This window comes from Perca flavescens, chromosome 5, assembly GCF_004354835.1.
Source record: "Perca flavescens isolate YP-PL-M2 chromosome 5, PFLA_1.0, whole genome shotgun sequence".
NCBI lineage: Eukaryota > Metazoa > Chordata > Actinopteri > Perciformes > Percidae > Perca > Perca flavescens.
The window spans coordinates 12,238,653-12,259,083 of record NC_041335.1 but is presented as its reverse complement, the minus strand read 5'-3'; the positions used below and the strand labels follow the sequence as shown (position 1 = coordinate 12,259,083).

General features: G+C 42.4%; 1 protein-coding gene across 6 annotated transcripts in view; it reads left to right on the top strand.

Annotated features, from left to right (window-relative positions):
- The window catches only part of lmx1bb (LIM homeobox transcription factor 1, beta b), a 65,139-nt gene extending 45,969 nt beyond the window's left edge, over nucleotides 1-19,170 (top strand). For all 6 annotated transcript variants that reach the window (XM_028578145.1, XM_028578144.1, XM_028578143.1 and 3 more), the window contains 6 exons: nucleotides 9,945-10,177; nucleotides 12,717-12,892; nucleotides 13,932-14,009; nucleotides 14,384-14,450; nucleotides 16,601-16,762; nucleotides 17,904-19,170. In XM_028578145.1, the coding sequence (XP_028433946.1) occupies nucleotides 9,945-10,177; nucleotides 12,717-12,892; nucleotides 13,932-14,009; nucleotides 14,384-14,450; nucleotides 16,601-16,762; nucleotides 17,904-18,061 (874 nt within the window). In that variant the 3' untranslated portion in view covers nucleotides 18,062-19,170. The remainder of the gene's footprint in view (nucleotides 1-9,944; nucleotides 10,178-12,716; nucleotides 12,893-13,931; nucleotides 14,010-14,383; nucleotides 14,451-16,600; nucleotides 16,763-17,903) is intronic.
- The last annotated feature ends 1,261 nt before the right edge of the window (nucleotides 19,171-20,431 follow it).

Sequence of the window (20,431 nt, the reverse complement as noted above, 5' to 3'; positions counted from 1 at the left end):
GCCGTGTTTCATTTCTCAACTTTTGCTCAGTATTTCCCCTTGAAATTGCTATGTCCGTCCGTCATGAAAAAGGCATTATTTATCCTTCCGTTCTTGTCTATTTTCCTCTCAATTCCTTTGCTATTTCTCTAGATGTTATCCGCATCACTACGTGTCTGCGTGGCTGACCGTTAGCGAGTGAAGGAGATGAGTGGGTGGCTTATCCGGGTGTTCTTTAAATTATGTTTTAGTGCGGATAAATAAATGCCAAGAACAAAAACAAAAAAAAAGAAGATAATGAAAGACAGACCAGACCAAAACATATACATCCTTATAAAAACTACTACTGCTTATTGACTTATCTGAGTAGTTAACATGGTGTACGTTAACCCAATACTTGCTGACTGTATATCCTCATCCAGTCGGCAGACTTCACCGTGTTTGGTCTTCTGTCTTTTTTGTCTTGGTTAAGACGCAGAGACAGAGAACCAAGGGCAGCAGGATCACAAACGCGTGAATCGGGATCTTGTGAACAACGTCTAATTCCTGGTTGCCTCAGATTCTTATCCCCCCCCTGTACCCCCCAAACTAATTTTGGGCTTTAGACTGATTCTCTGTTAAGTAAACAGAGCCCCCTCATTTAAGCAGCCTCCATCACAATGATCTTCAGATCATCTCTGCCCATTAAAACCTGGGCAAACACTTTACTTCGCACCAATATACTACAGATTGGAGGAAGCGGAAAAAGGGGGAAACACACAAGGGCTTTTTTTTTTTTTTTCAGTCTTTCCCAGATTGTCTCTCTTTCTCTCTTTGCTACCTATTAATCCAGTATCTTTCAGCCCTGGTAAACTCCTCAAGATGGACATTGCTTGGTTCAGGGTGGAGAGGGGTCAAGCTCCATTGGCCTCTGCACAGAGCTGTGGAATTTTTCATTAGTGCACAGCTGGGTCACAAGTGGCTCCAAAGCCGTCTTAATATTGTGTAGGCCCACAGATTAGGAGCGGAGAAAAGAAGCCAGAGCGTGATGCTCTCCACCAGACCCTGCCTTTGCATATTTGCAGACTTGTGCTTTAGAACACCTCATATTACTGTTTGTTTTATTTCTTAGACCCAGAACCTCTGGGTCAATAGTAATTATAAAGCCCTCCAATCCAAATGTTGTTTTTTAACCATTCCAGCTCTGAATCTAGTAAGATGAGTCCATTTATTTTCTTACAATGAAGGAAGTTAAGAATCTTAGTGTTACTTACTTTTTCACTTCATGATTTAATCCAGTCTTTGAGAAATTATTGTTATTTGGACATGAGGCCGTAATGGTCTTATTAGAAGAAAATAAAAAAAATACAAATTAAAGATAGACCTTGTGTGTGTGTGTGTGTGTGTGTGGGCTGTTACGGTCAGCCGTAGCTCTATAACACGTGATAGCCATTACGCTTATTGTAGCCATCACTCTCTCTGCTCTCCCAGCTCTTTCAGAAGCGGCGATCACTCGTCGAGCGGGCCGAGCCCTTAATGGTGGGCTCTGCTCCACCTCACGCAGATTAGCTGGGAAAGGGGCGGACAAACAGATACCCCAGCGATGGAATTGTAAAGAAATACATAAACTGGGTGCAGTTGATTTTACAGGTGCTTTTAACGGGGAGCTGTCCGGGGAATTTTTTCTTCCTTTTTTTTTTTTAGTTCGGCTCTTGGCGTCTTGCTTTTAGAGGCACCGCGCTGTAAACATGTCACATCTCCAGCGGTGATGGCCCTTACAAACTGCTTGACTTACTGCAGTGACAAGAGGCAGAGCGGAGCACTTTATAACAGCCTTGTAATTCACAGTCTTTTCATTTATTTGCTCAAAGATCAACTCCACTTTGGGAACAGGTAAAAAATAAGCAGGAGAAAGAAGAAAAAAAAGAAGGCAGAATGCATAAAACACATACATCTTTGAGGTCATAATTCCCTCACTGATGCTGTTGCTCTGAGCATTGTTTGTCGTGAGCTCTAAAAATTGAGCCTAAATGCGATGTTGCGCTCATTTTACATACCCAGGAACACCAGCTGTCCAAACAGCATCGTGTGTGCCTGCCTGCCTGCTTACTCTTGTATTTAGATGTGTACTTAGCCTCCTCTGCTGCCCAAATACACTGTCCTTTTCACTCCATGAGCTTTGTTCTACCTGTGTGGCTGGGGAGGATTATTTCCACACTGTTTTCCTAGTGACTCATTAGCAAAGACACGTGAGGGAGAAGCGCTCGGGTCGCTTGATGCTGCAAGACAATTCTCGGCATACCGCTGTTGCTATTGGAGCTTTGTATGAACACGCAGTATGTACTGTACTGTACTGTACGTAGCGTTACGTGCCGCCTTATCATATATATATATTTCTCGTATTTCATATAGTTTGACAGCAGCATGAGTTACACCCCATTACCGCTATTTGCATGTGTTTGAGGCTCTTGCAGTCGGTTAGAATACACATGAGCATCTCATCCTCTCCAAGCTGCATTTCAGGCGTTGAGTAATCTGGGATACGCACAGCCTCCTGGAATGAGATCATTTGAATAACGACTCAAGGGTTAGGATTTCTTTGTGCAGCTGTGCGGTATGGCGTTAATGTACAGATATGGGACGTCTCTGTCTGGGCCCGGGGGCTCGCCTGACGGAGACGAGCATTCCAGCTCGTAGGAGCTCATGCTGCCATAGAAATGATGTGGCCATATTTATTTTCACAGCAGCGGACGTGTGGGATAGACGATCCTGGACACCACCTCGCTCCACACTAACTGTAGCCAGTGTCTTTTTACAGACTCACTGTGGTTCTACTACTTGCGTTCCCCTCTGAGATGCAGAGGCAGGTGCGCACGCACACACCAACCCATCGAACGCGTCGCCGCGCTCATCTTTGCTACGCCAAGCACAATCAGCTCGTCTCATTCCTCCCCTGTGAGCGCGCAGGCAGCCGGTTGCTGCGCGCCGGCGCGGGGAACGAGCAGAACCCTGTGGCCAGAGCTGTGTGATGAAGAAGGCACCTTTGGGCCATTAGCGGTGTACACATCTCCCGTTAATGTGTTTTACTTTTACCTGCTGGGAGTTTAATTAAAAAACAAAGAGCCTCAATTTAAAGGCCATTATTATGCTAATGTAGTAAGCACGGGATGGTGATTAAGCAGCTTATAGAGCTGACTGGAGCTGGCCCTTGGGAGCAGAAGGATGGCACTTTTTATTTGGCTTCATTACTCTCTATGAATCTATGCTCCAAAGAGAAACGCTGATACCACGAAACAAGGTCAGCTACTGAGATCGTTTATGGAGACGGCGTTATCGGCCTACTTTTTTTTGTACCTGGCGCGGCCTGAAAGTTTGTTTTCATATTCTGGAGTAAGAACAAATCAGGATATGCTTTAGCTGCTTTTATGTACACATGCGCAGCCAAAGTAAAACTTTTTTTTACTTGTATCTGTCCCCTCTGCAAGCAATCAAAAGCTTCTATTAGTTAAATTCAGGTCGCTATTTTTAGGCCAGTGTGGTCAGCGTCTAGGGTCTGCCGCTTCTATAGAGGACAGCAGGACCCTACATGACAAAGTCATTTTCATGATGTTTGAGACAAAGTTGAAAAGGTTTGCCTTCAACATCTGGGCGTCAAATGTTTTCCACTTAAGCTGAAGCTCTTGATGCTGTTGCTGAGAAGTCATTTTCACATACTAAGGCGTGTCTCCGGAGGAGCCGTGTAGTTCGGAGACGGATATGTTTGTTGTCTTTCCAGACAGCGAGATTCCACCTGGAAATTGTGAACAAGAAATTACCTATTTATTAAATTTGGTTAACGTGTTTTTTTAAGTGAAAACTTTGAAGGAATAGTTTGGGACTTTAAGAACTTCAAAAACAGATATACTTGAACATATCTGTTTGGTAAGTATACGGCTACAGCAAGCTGCCAGTTAGCTTAGCTTAGCATAAAGACTGAAATCATGGGGAAACAGTCAACCTGGCTCTGTACCAAGGTGGCACAATCCTCCTACCTGCACTTCTAAAGCTTACTAATTCACATGTTTTTTTTGTTTTTTTTTATCTTGTTTGTTTAATCCGTACAAAAACCTAAGTAGAAAAATGACAAATTGTGGTTATGTGCCAGACTATTTCTGGTTATTTAGTTAGTTTTCGAGGTGCTGGTGCTAGGCTCTTACCTTCGAACAGAGCCAGGCTCGCCGTTTCCAGGTTCCATTCTAAGCTAAGCTAACCGACTGCTAAACAAATATGAGAGTTGTACAAATTTTCTACTATAACTCGTGGCAAGAAACCAAATATGCATATTTCCCAAAATGTTGAACTATTGCTTTAAAGTGTTTTTACACACCTGTTTTAAGTCTTTAAACTAAGCTAACCGGCTGCTAGCTGGAGCCATATATTCAACGTGAACGTGTGTATTTCCCCAAACGTTGAACTATTCTGTTAAGACTCCCATCTGCTTTGAAAGCAAAGAAACCTTCGAAGATTCTGGTCCGCTGCCGAGAAGAGACTTGATTCGAGGTGTAGCCACTAAATCAGGAAGTATCCAGCGTTGCAGCAGTTGACCGATTGCTCCACGTGCCCTCCGTCCTGCCCGGAGGCCCTTGTCTGACCTGCCTCCCAGGCCTCATCTCTCACCTCGGCCATGATTGGCACGGCCACAGGTTTCCTGCTCAAACACCAGAGCCCATCTTCAAAGTAATAGCTTACAGCTGCTGCCTGGATAATCCCCATCCCCTCTGTCTTTGAAGCGATGCGGTGACATAATAGCCCGGGCTATTCTTCCCTTAATTGTTATGGTGTTTCTCCGAGTGTTGTTCAATAGCAAAAGCGGGGGGGGGAGTAGGTGAGACTGTTGCACGTGTTGCTAAATGTAGCATGATTATCAAGCGCCATGAGCAGCTCCATACTCTCCCCCCCCCACACTCCCCCTCCTCCCCACCTCTTCTCTGTCTCTTATTCTTCTGGGTTTTCTTTCATCCCGCCCAGTCCTCCTGATGCTTATCACTGCGGCAGAAGCATTAAATGTAATGTCTGCAGAAGGGAAATCATTGGCAACATGTGGTGCGAGCTTAAGATGTTGTCACACTTTAAGTTGTCTATAATCTGTTCAAAGGGAGAGTGCATAGTTCTCCAAAGTGCCTGGATAAAAAGGGGGGAAGGAAGAAGAAGAAGAAGAAGAAGAAGAGCAGCCGAGAGGCCGAAGTCTCTCAGCTGCACTTGGCTCGGCTGAAGTGTTCATCAGACAAAATAACTGTCGGTCCCCGTTGGCTTTTGTCTCCTTCACAATGCTTTTTTTTTTTTTTTTTTCTTGTCTGTGTTTTTATTCCGCATTTGCTAAGAAACACAGCTTGTAGCGTTACAAGCCTCAGCCGTGTGATAATCTGTCACGTCGAGGAAGAGAGAGCCATAGATAGAAAAGAAGACAGACAGGGGATTACAGGTGCGTGGACACAGGATTAAAAAAGGAAGGAAAAAAAGGAAAAAGAGGGACGTAATGATTCCTCGGGGAGAGAGGTATGTGCTGAGATGGGCTCTTTTTTTTTTTTTTTTTCCTTTTCGTTTATGAGTCCAGTTCTGGGGAGGCCTTGGGTAAATATTGACACTTCTCTCTGCTTGAGATGCAGCCATTGATCCACACAGGAGGAGTCTCATCACTTGATCTGTGCGCTCAGGTGTGGGAGGAGGGAAAAGCAAGAGCTGGGGGGGGGAGGGGGGGGGGACTTGGGTTGTCATGCTGGTGGTCCTCTTTGTGGTGTCTTTTATACACAGACTAGCTTAAAAAGGAGCTGATGAGCCTGCGTCTGCGACACCGGGGAATCATGTTACCCGACCAGCTGAACTTCCAGAAAGTGGATTTGAGGTGAATCCAGGTCTTAGTGTGATGGGTCACTGGGATCAAGTAGAGGCAGAATGTGGTAAACGATCACATACATCACTTTAAAGTCTGATTCCGCTCACACCTACAGCACTTTGATATATTTAATATCCCAGTAGAGCTTCACGGAGAGCTGTGAAGTCTCCTTTTCTGCTTTTTTAAATATATATGTATATATATATATACATAAAATCATCATTTACATCTTCGGCTCAGTCTCCTGACGGCCCACTGGCCTTGTCCTCAAACCACTAATCAGGTAATGTTAGGGAGGTTGAATGGCGTGCCTCCCCCTGGTCAACCTTCACTGCTCACACAGTGGTGTTGTTTTAAAGAGCATTCTTTAGCAGCTGAACTTGGAAAGGTATTAAAGTGGGATTAGGCTCCTCCACAATCCACTGCTTGTGTCATTCAGGGAGTTTGTGTTCTCCTCTCCCCGCTGCCACCTCCCCACTCCTCCTCTGTTTGATTGTGGCTAGCCGCAGGAGTGGGACTGACTGTGCCTTTCAAAGGAGAGGGGTAGGGTTAAATCCCTAGTCCACTGCTCCCTGCTAATTCTCCTTGTTCCTTAGAGAAGGATTTACTTCTGCTGCCAGCTTCTCAAAGGCCTTCTCTGCCCATCCGAAAAGTCGCCGTTGCCTTCCTGTGGAGGTGTGGTTGCCATAGAAGAGGCGTCACGCATGGCTATTCCATCTGAGCCCCGCTGAGAATGGGGACCGGGGCCTGAAAACAGGCAGAAAGTCCGGATTAGACCCGAGCACAAAGCAGGACAGGAAGATTCCAGAAGGGACGAATAGGAATTACAGCAGCAAAAATAATGCAAAGTGACAGAGAGGGGAAATAGAAAAATAATGGCTTACAAGATTAGACGCGGCGAGGAGAAAGAAGAAAGGAAAGAGGGCTGAATGAGAATGTTTTCATCTAGATGAGAAGATTTGAGAGAGCGGTCGTAGGTGAATGCGGGGCCCTGGACGTATCAAAACCGCGCTAACAAGTCATTTCCTCAACTTTTTGCTCTCTTTCTTAGCCCTAAGCCGGCAATCATTAGCTAAACATTAGAGTCGGAGCTGGGAACTCGTCTTGACAGATTCATCACCTCTTTTCCCTGATCCCAGCATGTAACACACTAATCCCTCTAAAAACTAGAATCAAGTCCCTGGATGTTGAGTTTATCTTTACGAGAGTGTGTCCGTGTACGATTTCCTTTTTCTTTTAAATTTAATTTTTCTGATTTCTTTTTTTTATTAGCAGTGTTTTTCTTGCCTTTTGCTTTTTAGCGTCGAAACTCAGTGGTTTGTTTAGAAGGCAGATCCAGGTTGGCAGGTCACTTTTGAGAAACATGCCAAACTTTCGTTTGCAAGGGGATTATCCTGGAGGTTTTTCCATAGTTGAATAATAATCTTCTTAACTTATTGTAATAAATGAAAGATTAAAGGATTTCATGAACCCTGTGAGTGCCAGCTTCTGATATCTCTGTTGTTTTGCTGCTGCATGATGGTTTAAAAAAAAAAAGAAAAAAGAAAAAAAAAGAAATCAGATGCTATAACTGCCGTTTTCCTGCACCGGATACAGGTGGTGGTCATAATGGATGGAGCTAGTACAATAATCTATCAATTGATGGGATGTAATTAAGATAAAATAAAATCAGATGCTGATCTGACGAGTAGAAGCAATTATTTTATAAAAGCTGCATAGACAACAACACAAAGCACGCTATCGAATTTCCAGCGTGCATACAGCTGCTCATACACTTACACTTACACGTGTGAACACGCGCGCATGAGCACACACACACACACACCGTATTAGTACTCAATCAGCACCTATAACAGCATTACCATAACAAAACAATCCTTTGGTTTCCCTCCGCTCATATTTACACATTATATTCATCATCACTATCGTTCATCCCCTGTCCCGAAACCAGCCGATGATGTCTATTGCTCCTCTTGCTGCCTCCCTGCCTTGCACAATGAAATAGATGTTCACCACAAATAGATAGGCGGTTGCCAGCTGTCTTCCAGACCAGGGCAAACAAAGAGGCCACTAATAAATCCAGCTTTACGGCTGGACAAGATCAACCACACTCCCTGCCTTCTTGCTCCATTTAATGTGGCTTCCTCTGAACAACAGAGCACGAATGAAATGCCTCTCAGTCACCAATAAAACAATGCAAACATCTTCCTGAAAGGATATAAAAGAAGATGGAGGTGTTGTCTAGGAAATGGTGATAGAGGCAGTGTTGCGACATAGAGGCAAGATATTAGACAGAAGGATGAAATATGAAGAGAGCAGAGGGCAGCCCAGTAGTCAGCAATGAATCATGGCCTCTGATACGCTATCTGATGCATATAGAGAGACGCGGCTATGAAAGAAATGTGTAAATTGACAGCAAAGTCTTGATTGGGATCGTCAGGTTTTTGGTGATCACTGCACTAGAACATGATCCAGCCTCTTTTTTAGATTTGTGAGGGGGTTTGGGTGCCCATGACTGAGCTCGCTTGGAATGACGCGGGGCGGGCCCACCCTAGAAATTTTAACAGATGAGTTGCTGCCAAAAGGAGTCACCTCCTTGGCTGCCCACAGGATCAGCAAGCCAACTTGACTCTTAGTCAAAAAGCCCCCTGATGGGCAACTCAAGAACAGAGAGCTTCAGGACAAAATAAAGCCAGGGGAATTATGCATTATATGGCTTATCATTTCTGCTTTTTATTTGTATGACAAAAAGTGTGTTGTTTCTTTTCTTAAAAGTTACATAGTCTCTAACTTTAGCTGAAAAGCAGCCATTGTGGCCACAAGTCGCAATTGTAGGCAGTGTTCAGTGTCCCAAAAAATGAGATAGTTCACATTCATCTCTTCCATTTTTTATTTTTTTAAAGTTAAAATGGCTGTTGTCTGATTGGTCTTACCCTTTGTTAATGATTTCTTGTGATTATCATTCACACTCAGACATTTCCCAAGACTGGTCGGACTCTCAATGTGTAGACGTTTCAAATTCGTTGCTGATGTGGCTGACATTCTGACTTGTTTTTTCAGATGCGGCGGGCACAATTTGTATAAAAATGTGAGATTTTTCTGTTGAAATCTGTACTGATTTGTTCATAAAATTCCTTCAAATATTCTTATGAACTGGCCTCAACTCTACTGGTATAGCTGCATTGTCTGAGTTGCCAGTTGCATTAGCCATGCATGTAAAACACAGCTGAGCGTGAGCGTCGCGTTCGTTAGTTGCAAACGGATACATTTAGTTCACCGAAAACATTAGCATGTTCTATGAACGCACTCTTTTACACTGATTGTAGGGTAGTGAAAAATTCTAAAACGTACGTGTCATACTAGAACAACGAGAGTAGAAGAAAAGTCTTGATGTTACAGTAGCTGCACAGCATTATCTATCTAAAGTTTGCTAACATTAGCCACCTTAAGCTCCTGGTCATACCAGCCCAAGGACGGCTGTAGCAGCCAAACCCAGAGTGTACGGAACTCAGCAAAGGTGCATTTCATTTCTAATGAATTCAACCCAAGGGGCGTAGGTTTGGTGTTATCATGGGGGAGACATTCTAACCTGGGGGTCCTCCCCCATGAAATGTTTAGCGTCAAATACTTCCATTTCCTGCATTCTGGTGAATTTTTATGCAACAATTTTCAATTAATGCTGCAATTTTCTTTATTTACATTAAGAGAATTATTATTATTATTATTATGTAATTAGGGGTCCAAGTCCGAGGGGGCTGGGATCCCAATACCAGCGAAATCACATCTTTATTTTTCTTGCTCCTGTTGTGTTTTTCAACCCCTCAAATGTAGCACAAGTAGACACAGTTCTTGTTTTCCGTACATGTTTTGAGTCCCCTGAATGGTTATTTTTACCATTTTAGGGGGTTTGAGGCAGACAAATCTACCTCTTCTAAATATGGGGGTGGGGGGCATATCCCCTGCATCACCCCCCAAAATCATATCATTGAACCTTTTATATACAAAAGATGAATGTTCAATCTCTTCTTTCAGACGTTACATAGTGTTGCTTTAAACAACAGAAATGTCTCTGTCATCAGCATGCCTACAATCATCGCTCGCTCTCGTTCTCTAGGTTGTTTGCGACCAAGTGCAGCGGCTGCATGGAGAAGATCGCCCCCACAGAGTTTGTGATGCGCGCCCTGGAGTGCGTCTACCACCTGAACTGCTTCTGCTGCTGCGTGTGCGACCGGCAGCTGAGGAAGGGCGACGAGTTTGTCCTGAAGGAGGGTCAGCTGTTGTGCAAGATCGACTACGAGAGGGAGAAGGACTTACTCAGCTCGGTTAGCCCAGATGACTCAGACTCAGGTGAGCCCTATGCACCCTCTCACACCAGAGTGAGAACAACACCGCGGTGCCATCATCACATGGCACCACGGTGTTGTATTCTGTATGCTTGGTTCCATCACAGTGGTAGCCAACATAGAGATAGTGACTGAATCTAACTGGTAAGGGTTGGGGGGAAAAAATTGATTCACGTACGTATTGTGATATTTTTGAGACTACTTTTAAAATTGATTATTTTACCTAGAATCAGTTTTTTTTTTTTTTTTTTTTTTAAATGTACCATTGATTCACCTTAATATTTTCTGTTCATATGGTACCGCTGACATCATATCCGTTACCAGCAAAACAGAGCGAAAGCAGAACATTTAGAAAATCCATGTTATGTACTTTACAAATGAAATAAATGTCGGACTGACATGTAATGGGCATTCTTCTTAGAAAACAAACAAAGTTTTTAGAAATGTCTCGAAGTGTATAATTCAACTTTTGTTTTTGTTAAAGAAGGCAAAGAAAATCACAATACCCAATACTATTGAATCGCAATATACTTCTAGAATCGCAATTAATGAAAATCCCAATACAAATTGAATCGGCAGCCACGCATTGTGAAAGAACTGAATCGGGACAAAAGCATATCGTCCCAGCCCTACTAACTGGATTTAGTTTGTAATATTAAAAGGAAAAGAACAATATTAATTTGTCCTTAAACTAGTCGCCAAGATCATTTGCTGAACATCTGAGATTATTCAGAGATCTTGCATGCAGCCCAGGCAGTAAAAACTTCAACAACAAAAAAAAACTGGCTCCATCAGCAGCTTTTCAATGGCTGATTTTGTAGCATTCTACAGTCATTTAAGCGGGGAGCGCTGGTTTATGATACAGTAGGAAGTGGAAACAGGACGAAGCCAAGCCACCCTGTATTAATGGCTCTCCATGCGTGGGCAGGTTCTGGTGCTGGAAAGAATTAAATCACTGTATCATGGTGAGTGACAGAGGGATTTGGGGCCTTTTTGCAGAAAGCCTGCGCCCCGGCTCTTATCAGCTCTAGTGTTCCTCGCCTATAGCCTCCACACACAATGAGGCATCTCGCCAAGCCTCACTGTTCACTACCATCTGGCTCACATTTAGACATGCACAAAAGCGAGGGAATTTGTCAAATACATCTGTGCCTATGTCAACTTTTGTCAACTTGTGGGAATATTTGCTCTGCGTCTTCCTCGCTTTCAGTTGTGTCCTGGTGCATCGCGCAGGCATGTCTTTTGTGCATCTCTACAGATTTCAAGATGGAGAAAATGTTGACATGAAGGTTGACATGAAGGAGGTTAACCTCGGCATGTGGCAGACGAAATGTAGGTTTTCGGGGGAGAAACGTAGATACTTATCAGAAGCAGATAACAGGAGACACTGAGTCATCATGTATGTTTCTCCTTACAGCATGGAGACCCCAAAATCATTGGGATTCATTAACAGCACAGCCGGTTTACATTTGGAAACACTTGTTTTCAGCCCCACATTGAAGGAGAATTTATGTTTTTTTTTAGTCATTCATTATTACAGCTTTGTGGTGTGTGTGGGTGGCGTGTGTGTGGCAGGTGAAACTGAATTAAGTTATATATTTCATACCATACAGTATGTCATGCCACTTTTATTCACCAGCCAACTGTTTTAAAATCAGAGGCAAAAGTAATTATGATTTTATTTTTTTATTTGCCCTTAATAGAGGATAAACTTTGACGATACAGTGTGTGTAACAGGTTTTCAAGTTTCACATTGTTTTCATGCTCCTGCAGTAAATAAAAAGGCATAATCACTGCATTCAATTTGAGACTTACTCTTGAAGTAAGGAATTTCTCTGGGGCAGTATTGAATATGTAGTTGTTGTATGTAATAGCTGCAAACCGCAAGCTGACGTTAATGTAAAACAAAATAAACTAACAGCCATTGTCTTAATAACCGAAATCTAATAACACCAAGGTATTATTACGTTTTAATGGCACGTTGTGGAATAGAAGCATAACAATGGCACCTATTTTACTTCCCCAAACTGTAATATCCTACTGCTGACATTAAAAAACTAGCAATCCGTATGAAAGTTGTCATTAAGTTCTGAAATAAAGCAAAAAAAAGGGGGTTTTCTTGCTGTGTCATGGGAGATGCATTTCCCACATGTACTCGTGTTGCCTTTTCCATGTTGCACTTGATGTAGTATTCTTATCAGAGATTGATTTAGTGTAAATCAGACAAAGCTGAGCGCAATACATTACATGTGACACAGTGTCCAGTTCAATGACAAATGTGCATATTTCATTGTGCTCTCCAAGAGCAAGAGCCGTAGTCTTCTGTAAGTCTAATCGTACATGTGGCCTTTTCCTTTTGTAATAAATTGATAACATAAGTATCAAAAACACGTGTCTCCTTTGATTATGCACTTGTGGTGTGTGAATCTCCCAGAATGGGGAAGAACGAAAATATATTCATCAGCGGACTGTCACTGAGTAAGAGGGTGTAGTCAGTTCAAACTTGTGCTGCTGATGACTTAGAAAAATGACTCTTTCTGCAGAGAAAAGTGACGATGAGGAGTTGGACATCAAGCCCGAGAAAGGCATAGGAGGCCAGGGGAAGGGGGATGATGGGAAGGATCCCAGGAGGCCCAAAAGGCCCCGTACCATCTTGACCACTCAACAGAGACGGGCCTTCAAGGCCTCCTTTGAGGTTTCCTCAAAACCCTGCAGAAAGGTAAGACAAATCTTAAATAATCTGCGAGCAGTTTACACTAGAAAATGGGGAAACTTACTTAAGCTTTTTTAAGGGCTCCTGAGAAACCATGTGCTGTGGAGACACGTACTGTATATATACTTTGTGCTTATTGTTTTATCACATACACATAATATCGTGAGCTTAGAATTATAAGGTTCTATCTCCGTTTAGGGTAGTTCTGAGATATTGAGCATCAAAGTTTTTACATCCCAGCTATTTTGTGAGATGGAACCTTTTTATTTTATTAACAACTAAGAAAATATTTTTTTTACAAAAATAACACCACGCAGGCATTAATAAACACCTCAATTTCGGCCAAAAGTGGAGATAGAACCTTATAATTCTAAGCTCACGATATGTTGATTTGGTTCACAGTTATCTATTTTGTTTATTTTTTTATTGTCTTGTCTTAAATATTGTAGTTATTATCTCATCTTGTCTTAATTTAAATTAATTAAAAGGAAGTGGTGATGATGGGGGACAAAATAAAAAATGTTAATCACAAACAATAACACGGGAAGATTTATATATATACATACATATAAATCTATATATATATATATATATACATATATATTCCCTGGTCTGCATTTGTGGTAATGAAGGCTTAGATGCTGACCACGAGCCCTATTTCACAAATAAAATTCTCAAATTAAAAAAATCTCCCCCACATAAGAGCTGCACTTTGAAGTGGCAAGCAGCATTCTGTTCTGTGTTAACTGAGGCAGGCTGGTGTAACGCAGACCGCCTGCACCAAATGTCATACTGAGATAGGAGAACTGCCTCCGTAGCCCGGGCCCTAAAACAGGCGCTGCACCCGGCCGAGGCTTTGAAGAGGCAATAAGCAAAGAGGTCCAAAAAAAAAAAAAAAAAAAGACCACTGCATTCATTCAGCGTTCACTGAAATCAAAGCAAATCAAAGAGGCGAACGTAGAGGATATGTTAAGTATTTCAGTGTGCTGTGAAGTGTTTCGTTTTCACGTGGGATGCTGGAAATCTTTTGTCTTGCTGGTTTCAGGTGAGGGAGACGCTGGCTGCGGAGACGGGACTCAGTGTTCGGGTGGTGCAGGTCTGGTTTCAGAACCAGAGAGCTAAGGTGAGAGCACAGGATGAATTAGATGTTGCGTCCGCATACAACAGCCTTGTTCCATCTTAGAGTCCAGCTAATAAATCACCACAACTATGTGTGTTAAACTTATCGCCGCATTCCTTTCACAAATGTAAAAAAAAAGAAAAGAAAAAAAAGCTCAAGGAGTTGCAAATCTCGCTCACCCTTGCATTAAATGTCTACGCCCTCCTCTTTTCTGATTATTATCTTGTGAAAAACCTTTGATACTTGACAATGAAGTGCACTCAGATACAGATTCTGCGCGGTTCATTCGAGGGTGAACAGCGAGGAGCATCCTTTTTAAATTAAAGAGCGCATGTTAGTTTTGGGGGTTCCTCACAACTCCGACTCCTCCGTTTCAGATGAAGAAGTTGGCAAGAAGACAGCAGCAACAACAAGAACAACAGAATTCTCAGAGACTTGGCCAAGGTACGAAACTGTACTTACCCTGCACACACAATGGAAGCTCATTGTCTCAAAGCTCTTTCTCTGGGAAACTTTTCTAGTTGCTATGTATCCACATTTTAGTCTTTCAGCTTTTCAACATTTTAAAGCCCCCCCCTTCACTCCCGTTCTATGCTTATTTTTACTCCATTTGGTTGTGTGAGCTTTGCTGTGCAGAATGATGTATGTGAAAAGTTTGACAATAGGAGTAAAGTTTCTCTGTGCTCGTCTTAAATCTAAGGTTTACGTGTACGTACGAGCAAAAGTTTGTGACATCACAAATGGAAGCCATTCTTGGTGCAGTATGCAACTTACCAAAGTGTAATGTGGAACACACATACAGCATTCTTAGGGTCTGGTTTTTTCAATATGAGAGAAAGAGGCAATGTCATTTTTATCCAGGTAATTGAACTTCTTTGTATAGAAAAAAATCATATCAGACAGAAGTTATTATTTTAAAATATATATTTCTCATACTGTAAAAAGTGAGATTTACATGTGTTTTTTTTATTATAAAGCAGGTTGTGGTGCTATATAAATATCGTGAAAATATCAATCCACAGAGAAATGTACACAGCCCGTATTCACAAACAAACCGTCAGGACTACCGTCCGGTTGTGATGTCACAACTAGGCTATACATAGGAAGAAAGTGCCACTACAATGCTGTTACAGTCATTCCCCGGCTGCAATGGTGCTGCAGAGACTCAGAGAGCGCAGATGTGAAAGCCCCGGAAATGCTGACCAATCAGAACAGACTGGGGTTTTTCGGCAGGGGGGCTTGGAGATACACAAAAACGGAGCGTTTCAGACAAAATAATGTATATTCAGACAGACAGTATGATAAAAAAGAATGTGTTTTTTGAACATTGAAGAATGTAAGCATGTTCTAGTCAAACCCAAAGTATGAACCTGAAAATGAGAATGATATGTTCTCTTTAAAGCAGATAATTTGTATGCCATAAAACATGTCGGGAGCAGGTCTTCTTATCATAGCAATGTATTGTTTTAAATGTTGACATCAAGCTAGTTAGAAGCTGTACATTAATGGGTACTTTTTTTTGGTGACTGCCAAACAGCAATAACAAAAACAGCAATGGAAAGCACTGAATCAGACAATAGGAGCTTGTTCTCTCCTTTGCGTTCTGTTGCAGCATACACAAATGTGTTGTGAGAAAATAGTTCACAAATTCATTAATTGCACTCAATAACAGATTACGAACATGTCACTGTGTAAACAAGATCACTTTCACATCAAAAGCAAGTCAGAAATTCTGTCTGGAAGCCAAGCGAAATGAATGGCAGACGTCATTTTTGCAAAGCCACTGCAAAGGAAATTTCAGAAGGGGTGGGGGATGGGCTGCAGTGATGAAGCCACAAGAGTTTTGGGTCCCTCTCACAAGTCAGTTAAGCCAAGAGCAGTGTTTGTGAAGGGAATTGTGGGAGAAACCACAGGAAAGACTACTGTAGGTTTCCATGGAAATACTAACAGACGCAAGCAAGCAATCCAGGTATTTGGATGTTATTATGGCAATCTCACAAGCACCAGGCTCCCTTCATTTGTATCACGGACAGTCTAAAAAAAAAGGGCCAAACAGAAACAATAGCTGCAAAGATGAATTCATTCATCGATTAGTTGTCGTTCTATTACATTTATCAGCAACTGTTTTGATAATCTATTAATCTTTTATAAAAATAAGTAAAAATTCTCTGATTCCAGCTTCGAAAATGTGAATATTTCTGGTTTCTTCACTCCTCTAAGACAGTAAACTTAATTGATTTGAGTTGTGGACAAAACAAGACATCTGAGGATCTCATCTTGGGCTTTGGAAAACACTGATTGACATTTTACAGACCAAACAACTAATCGATTAATCGTGAGCTCTAACAGAAAGTCAGATTTAGGGGAGTGTGCGGATCTAAAATTACCGGGTATGAATGGGAATCTACCAGGAAGAAACACATCCCTACTGCTAATGCTCTCATCGTCGTGTTTTTCCCCCTGATCCATCCCACATGTCTGCCCATTGTGCGTGGATACATTTACATTGCATGCAGACTCATCCCAAGGTTTTTTTTTCTTCTTTTTCTTTTGTTTAACATTTTTTGTAATCGCCTGCTCTCTTTGCCTCGCAGAGGTAATGTCCAATCGGATGGAGGGAATGATGAACTCCTTCACGCCGCTGGCTCCGCCGCAGCAGCAGCTGCTCGCCATGGATCAGAACGGTTACAGCACAGACCCGTTCCAACAGGGGCTCACCCCCCCACAGATGCCCGGGGACCACATGAACCCATATGGTGAGCATCTACCAACTCCCAACCCCCCTCACCCCCCTCTACCAAAAAAACTCCTACTCTAAAAAACACACACATGCCTGTCCCTTGATCAACCTCATAGCTCCCCAGTGTGGGACATGTGTTCAGGCCACAGATCCCCCTGATTTAAGCCGCTCACAAAGACGTACGAGCAGCTTCTCCTCCCACACGAGATAACACAAGCACGCTCATAAGCCATTGGGGCTTGAAGATCATTTTCTTAAATCTGTTTAATATGGTTTTAACTCTCCGCCTCCACTTCTGAGACATGCCCTGTTACTGATGATGTTTTCCAATGATGGTAAAAAAAAAAAAAAACATGTGGTCAGTGTAGGACAGCTTGAGATGAAGTGCACTCCAGACAATGATTGAGGGGCTGTGTGAGCTAATGAATCAGAATGGGAAAACAACAAGTCCCTGATTTCGGTGCGATACAGGGAGGAATTAAAATGCAAAAGAAGGAGTGGGGGGTGGGGGGGATAAGTCAATCAAGTGTTAGTCCACAGGATGTAACTGGAATAACACATTTCTGAGTGATGTCCTCAACAAGCCCCAGAGGGACCATTTCCTGAAGTTCATAACTTCCTTATAATTTGCCTCCATTTAGTTCATCTCGCTAGTAAGAGACCAAATCCCCAGTCTCATCACTCCTTTGGTTTGGGGAAAAGAACAATATTGGCAAGGCATTAAAAGATATGTCTCGAAACACTGTCCCCATTTTGTGCAACACTATCATTAAGATCCAGAGTGTAATAAAGTTAACTATTCCCTCCAGAGAAATAACGTGTTGAGGTTTTATGAAAGGCGGAAGCGGTTGCTATTAACCAGATCTTTTAGGAGGATGCCCCTTGTTTACATGCTCCCTCATACACCGCAATTGTCCCAGCGAGGGCAGCAAAAAGTGAGCTTTGATATCGCGCAAAACAGCTCTCCCAGTTGTGATGACACACAACACCCATTTCTCAAAGTGACTATTAGTAATTATAATTTCCCAAAGCCGCCATCAATCTGAAATACAAGATTGCATTGATTTCACAGTCAGAGTGGGGCGTTGTTGTGTTCGACTGACGCCTCTGCCACCGAATCCTGACGGTCTGATCTCTGTGTCGCTCTCTCCCCGCAGGTAATGATTCCGCATTCCATGACATAGACAGCGACACGTCTTTAACCAGCCTCAGTGACTGCTTCATGGCATCGTCGGACGTCAACTCCATGCAGGCCCGCGTGGGGAACCCCATCGACCGCCTCTACTCCATGCAGAACTCTTACTTTGCATCATGAAAGAGAAGAGTGAAAACACATCAGCACAGAATAAACTGCCCATCTCAACCTAAAGCGCGATGGCCAGGAGTTTCCACGCCAACACGGACACGACAGAAGAAAACCTCGCAGTAGCTCCTGGTTATGTGCTGAAAGCTTACTCAAAGATAGTAAAAAAAAAAACACTCATTTGTAGGACAGTGAAGATTCCTGGGGGGGAAAAAAAGACTTAAATATTGTTTAGGTTTAGGTTTGTTCAGTAGGATTGTCACAGGGGATGTTCTTTGTTCACTTAAAGCAAAACAAGTAGATATTGAAGCCACTGATTACACACCTTCAAAACCAAATAACAGTGAGTTTATACAGTGCATGATCAATTGTAAACTAAAACTTTTTGTAAGCCCCCTTGGTTAAGATGTGGTGTTTGGACTGTTTCTTCTTTCCACTACATGGATTTCCATGTTCACCGTTAGCATTTTGATCACTTTCAATAGGTTTAGATATTGTGTTAATAGTAAATAGGTGCAGCATGTCTGCAAGAGTGACTGTACAGTTGTGTATGTATGAGAGTTTGTGGTGAGAAAGAATTGTTTCGAGGAGAAAAAAAGGCGGAGAAGTTGTAGTAGGATCAGTAAAGTGTAAATACTTTCCCCAGGCAAATTGGATGTGCATGTTACAAAATGGAAAGCATTCTATTTATTTAACTATAACAGGCTCTTGAAGGTGCATATTAAAACTGAAAAGCTTTATTTAAAAAGGAGAGCATTTTTTTGTTGTTGAGCAATTAGCGAGTTCATGAGTGTCACAGCTCATCTGTATGCCTTTTTAATATGAAGATTAACCCTTTTGTTTCGTTTTTTTTTTTCTTCAGCCAAGCTGTAAATGAGCAATGTTGCTATTTATTTCGTACAGACCATAAACCTTTTGTTGTCATTGTCATATGTGCATTCTCAAAATGTTAAAGTTGCTAATTGACCAAAGTTGACTGGTTTGATGAATAAACAATGTCTTTCTCCTGATAACATTAAATAAATGCCATTCAGTGATCATTCACGTGGTAAACATGTTGAGTCCCAAAACGTCACCTGCTTCATTGAAAAGCCTACAGCTCATTACAGGGGGATTTGTTTAGCCAAGTTAGCGGCGTGGCTTAAGGGTCTAACAATGTCGGCCTATTGGATGGATTGCTACCAAATTTGGTACATCCATTCCTTTTCCACAGAGGATTGATCCTAATGACTTTAGTTATCTCCTGACTTACACCGATGCTTTCAAAGACATTCCCATCAACGGTACCATGTGTGTAGTACTCTAAGTTAGCATGAACTAAGATGGTGAACATGGTAAACATACCTACTAGAAAACAGCATGTTAGCATTGTCGTTATTAGCTGGGCTCTGGTTTCAGGGTTGCCATGGGTGCACGTGTGTGCGCATTGACTAGCAAATCAGAATGATATTTAAAAAACTGTAAATAAAAAATTTAAAAATGTGAGACAGCTATTCTGAACACTAAAACGCGAATCAAAGTCATTCCAGATACTCTTGGCGGTGCTCAAAACTACAGCTGATGACAATAAAATCTTTGTGTGAGTGCACTCTCCTGCGTATCTGTATACCACTAAAGGAGAGAATAAGAATACAAAGTTTCTGACCTGTTTTTCTCCCTACATGCCATTCCCCTATCACTCTCCACCATCTGTGCTGTCAGACTAACTGTCAAGTGCACAGGTCGCTTGCTTCTTCTTTTCTGATGTTATTTGACTTCAACAGTTGACCTAATACTTAATGCGAAGCTTGAAACCATTCCAACGTGTGTCTCTGAGAGAATGAGTACACCAAGGCACAAACATGTACATGTAGAAAGGTAGTGAGGTCGAAAAGAGAAGTTCAAGTGACATACAAATACAGCTGCACGACTGGAGAGAGAACCCCACCTATAACCTCAGGGCTTGTCGGGCGGCTTCTTGGATCTACCATCTGGGTGCTCCAACCTGACAGTTCCTCAATGTGGCCAGGCAGGCTTCCACCCACTGTCTGCGAAGTCACGTGAACAGTCCATTTATGAAATTCTGTGTTACTATGACTCAATACGTTCCTAATGTCATACTCATGACAGGGTTTAATAATCTCGGCTACTACGAATGAGCAGAAGGAGTGCATGAAATCGTCAAATCTGTGAGCGCAGTGTGATATATACATTTCTCTGCTATCAAGCCTTCAATCTGACAGCCAGGTGTTGGACTTGTTGGCAAGGTTACACTGCCATTTATCTTCGCTTGTCACAGCGAGTAACCCCGGAAGCGCTGAGCAGTGACATCATCTTAGTCGGGACCCTGCTTGGGTGAGATTTGTGTGCAGACGATAGAAAAATGGTTCAAACCCAACAGAC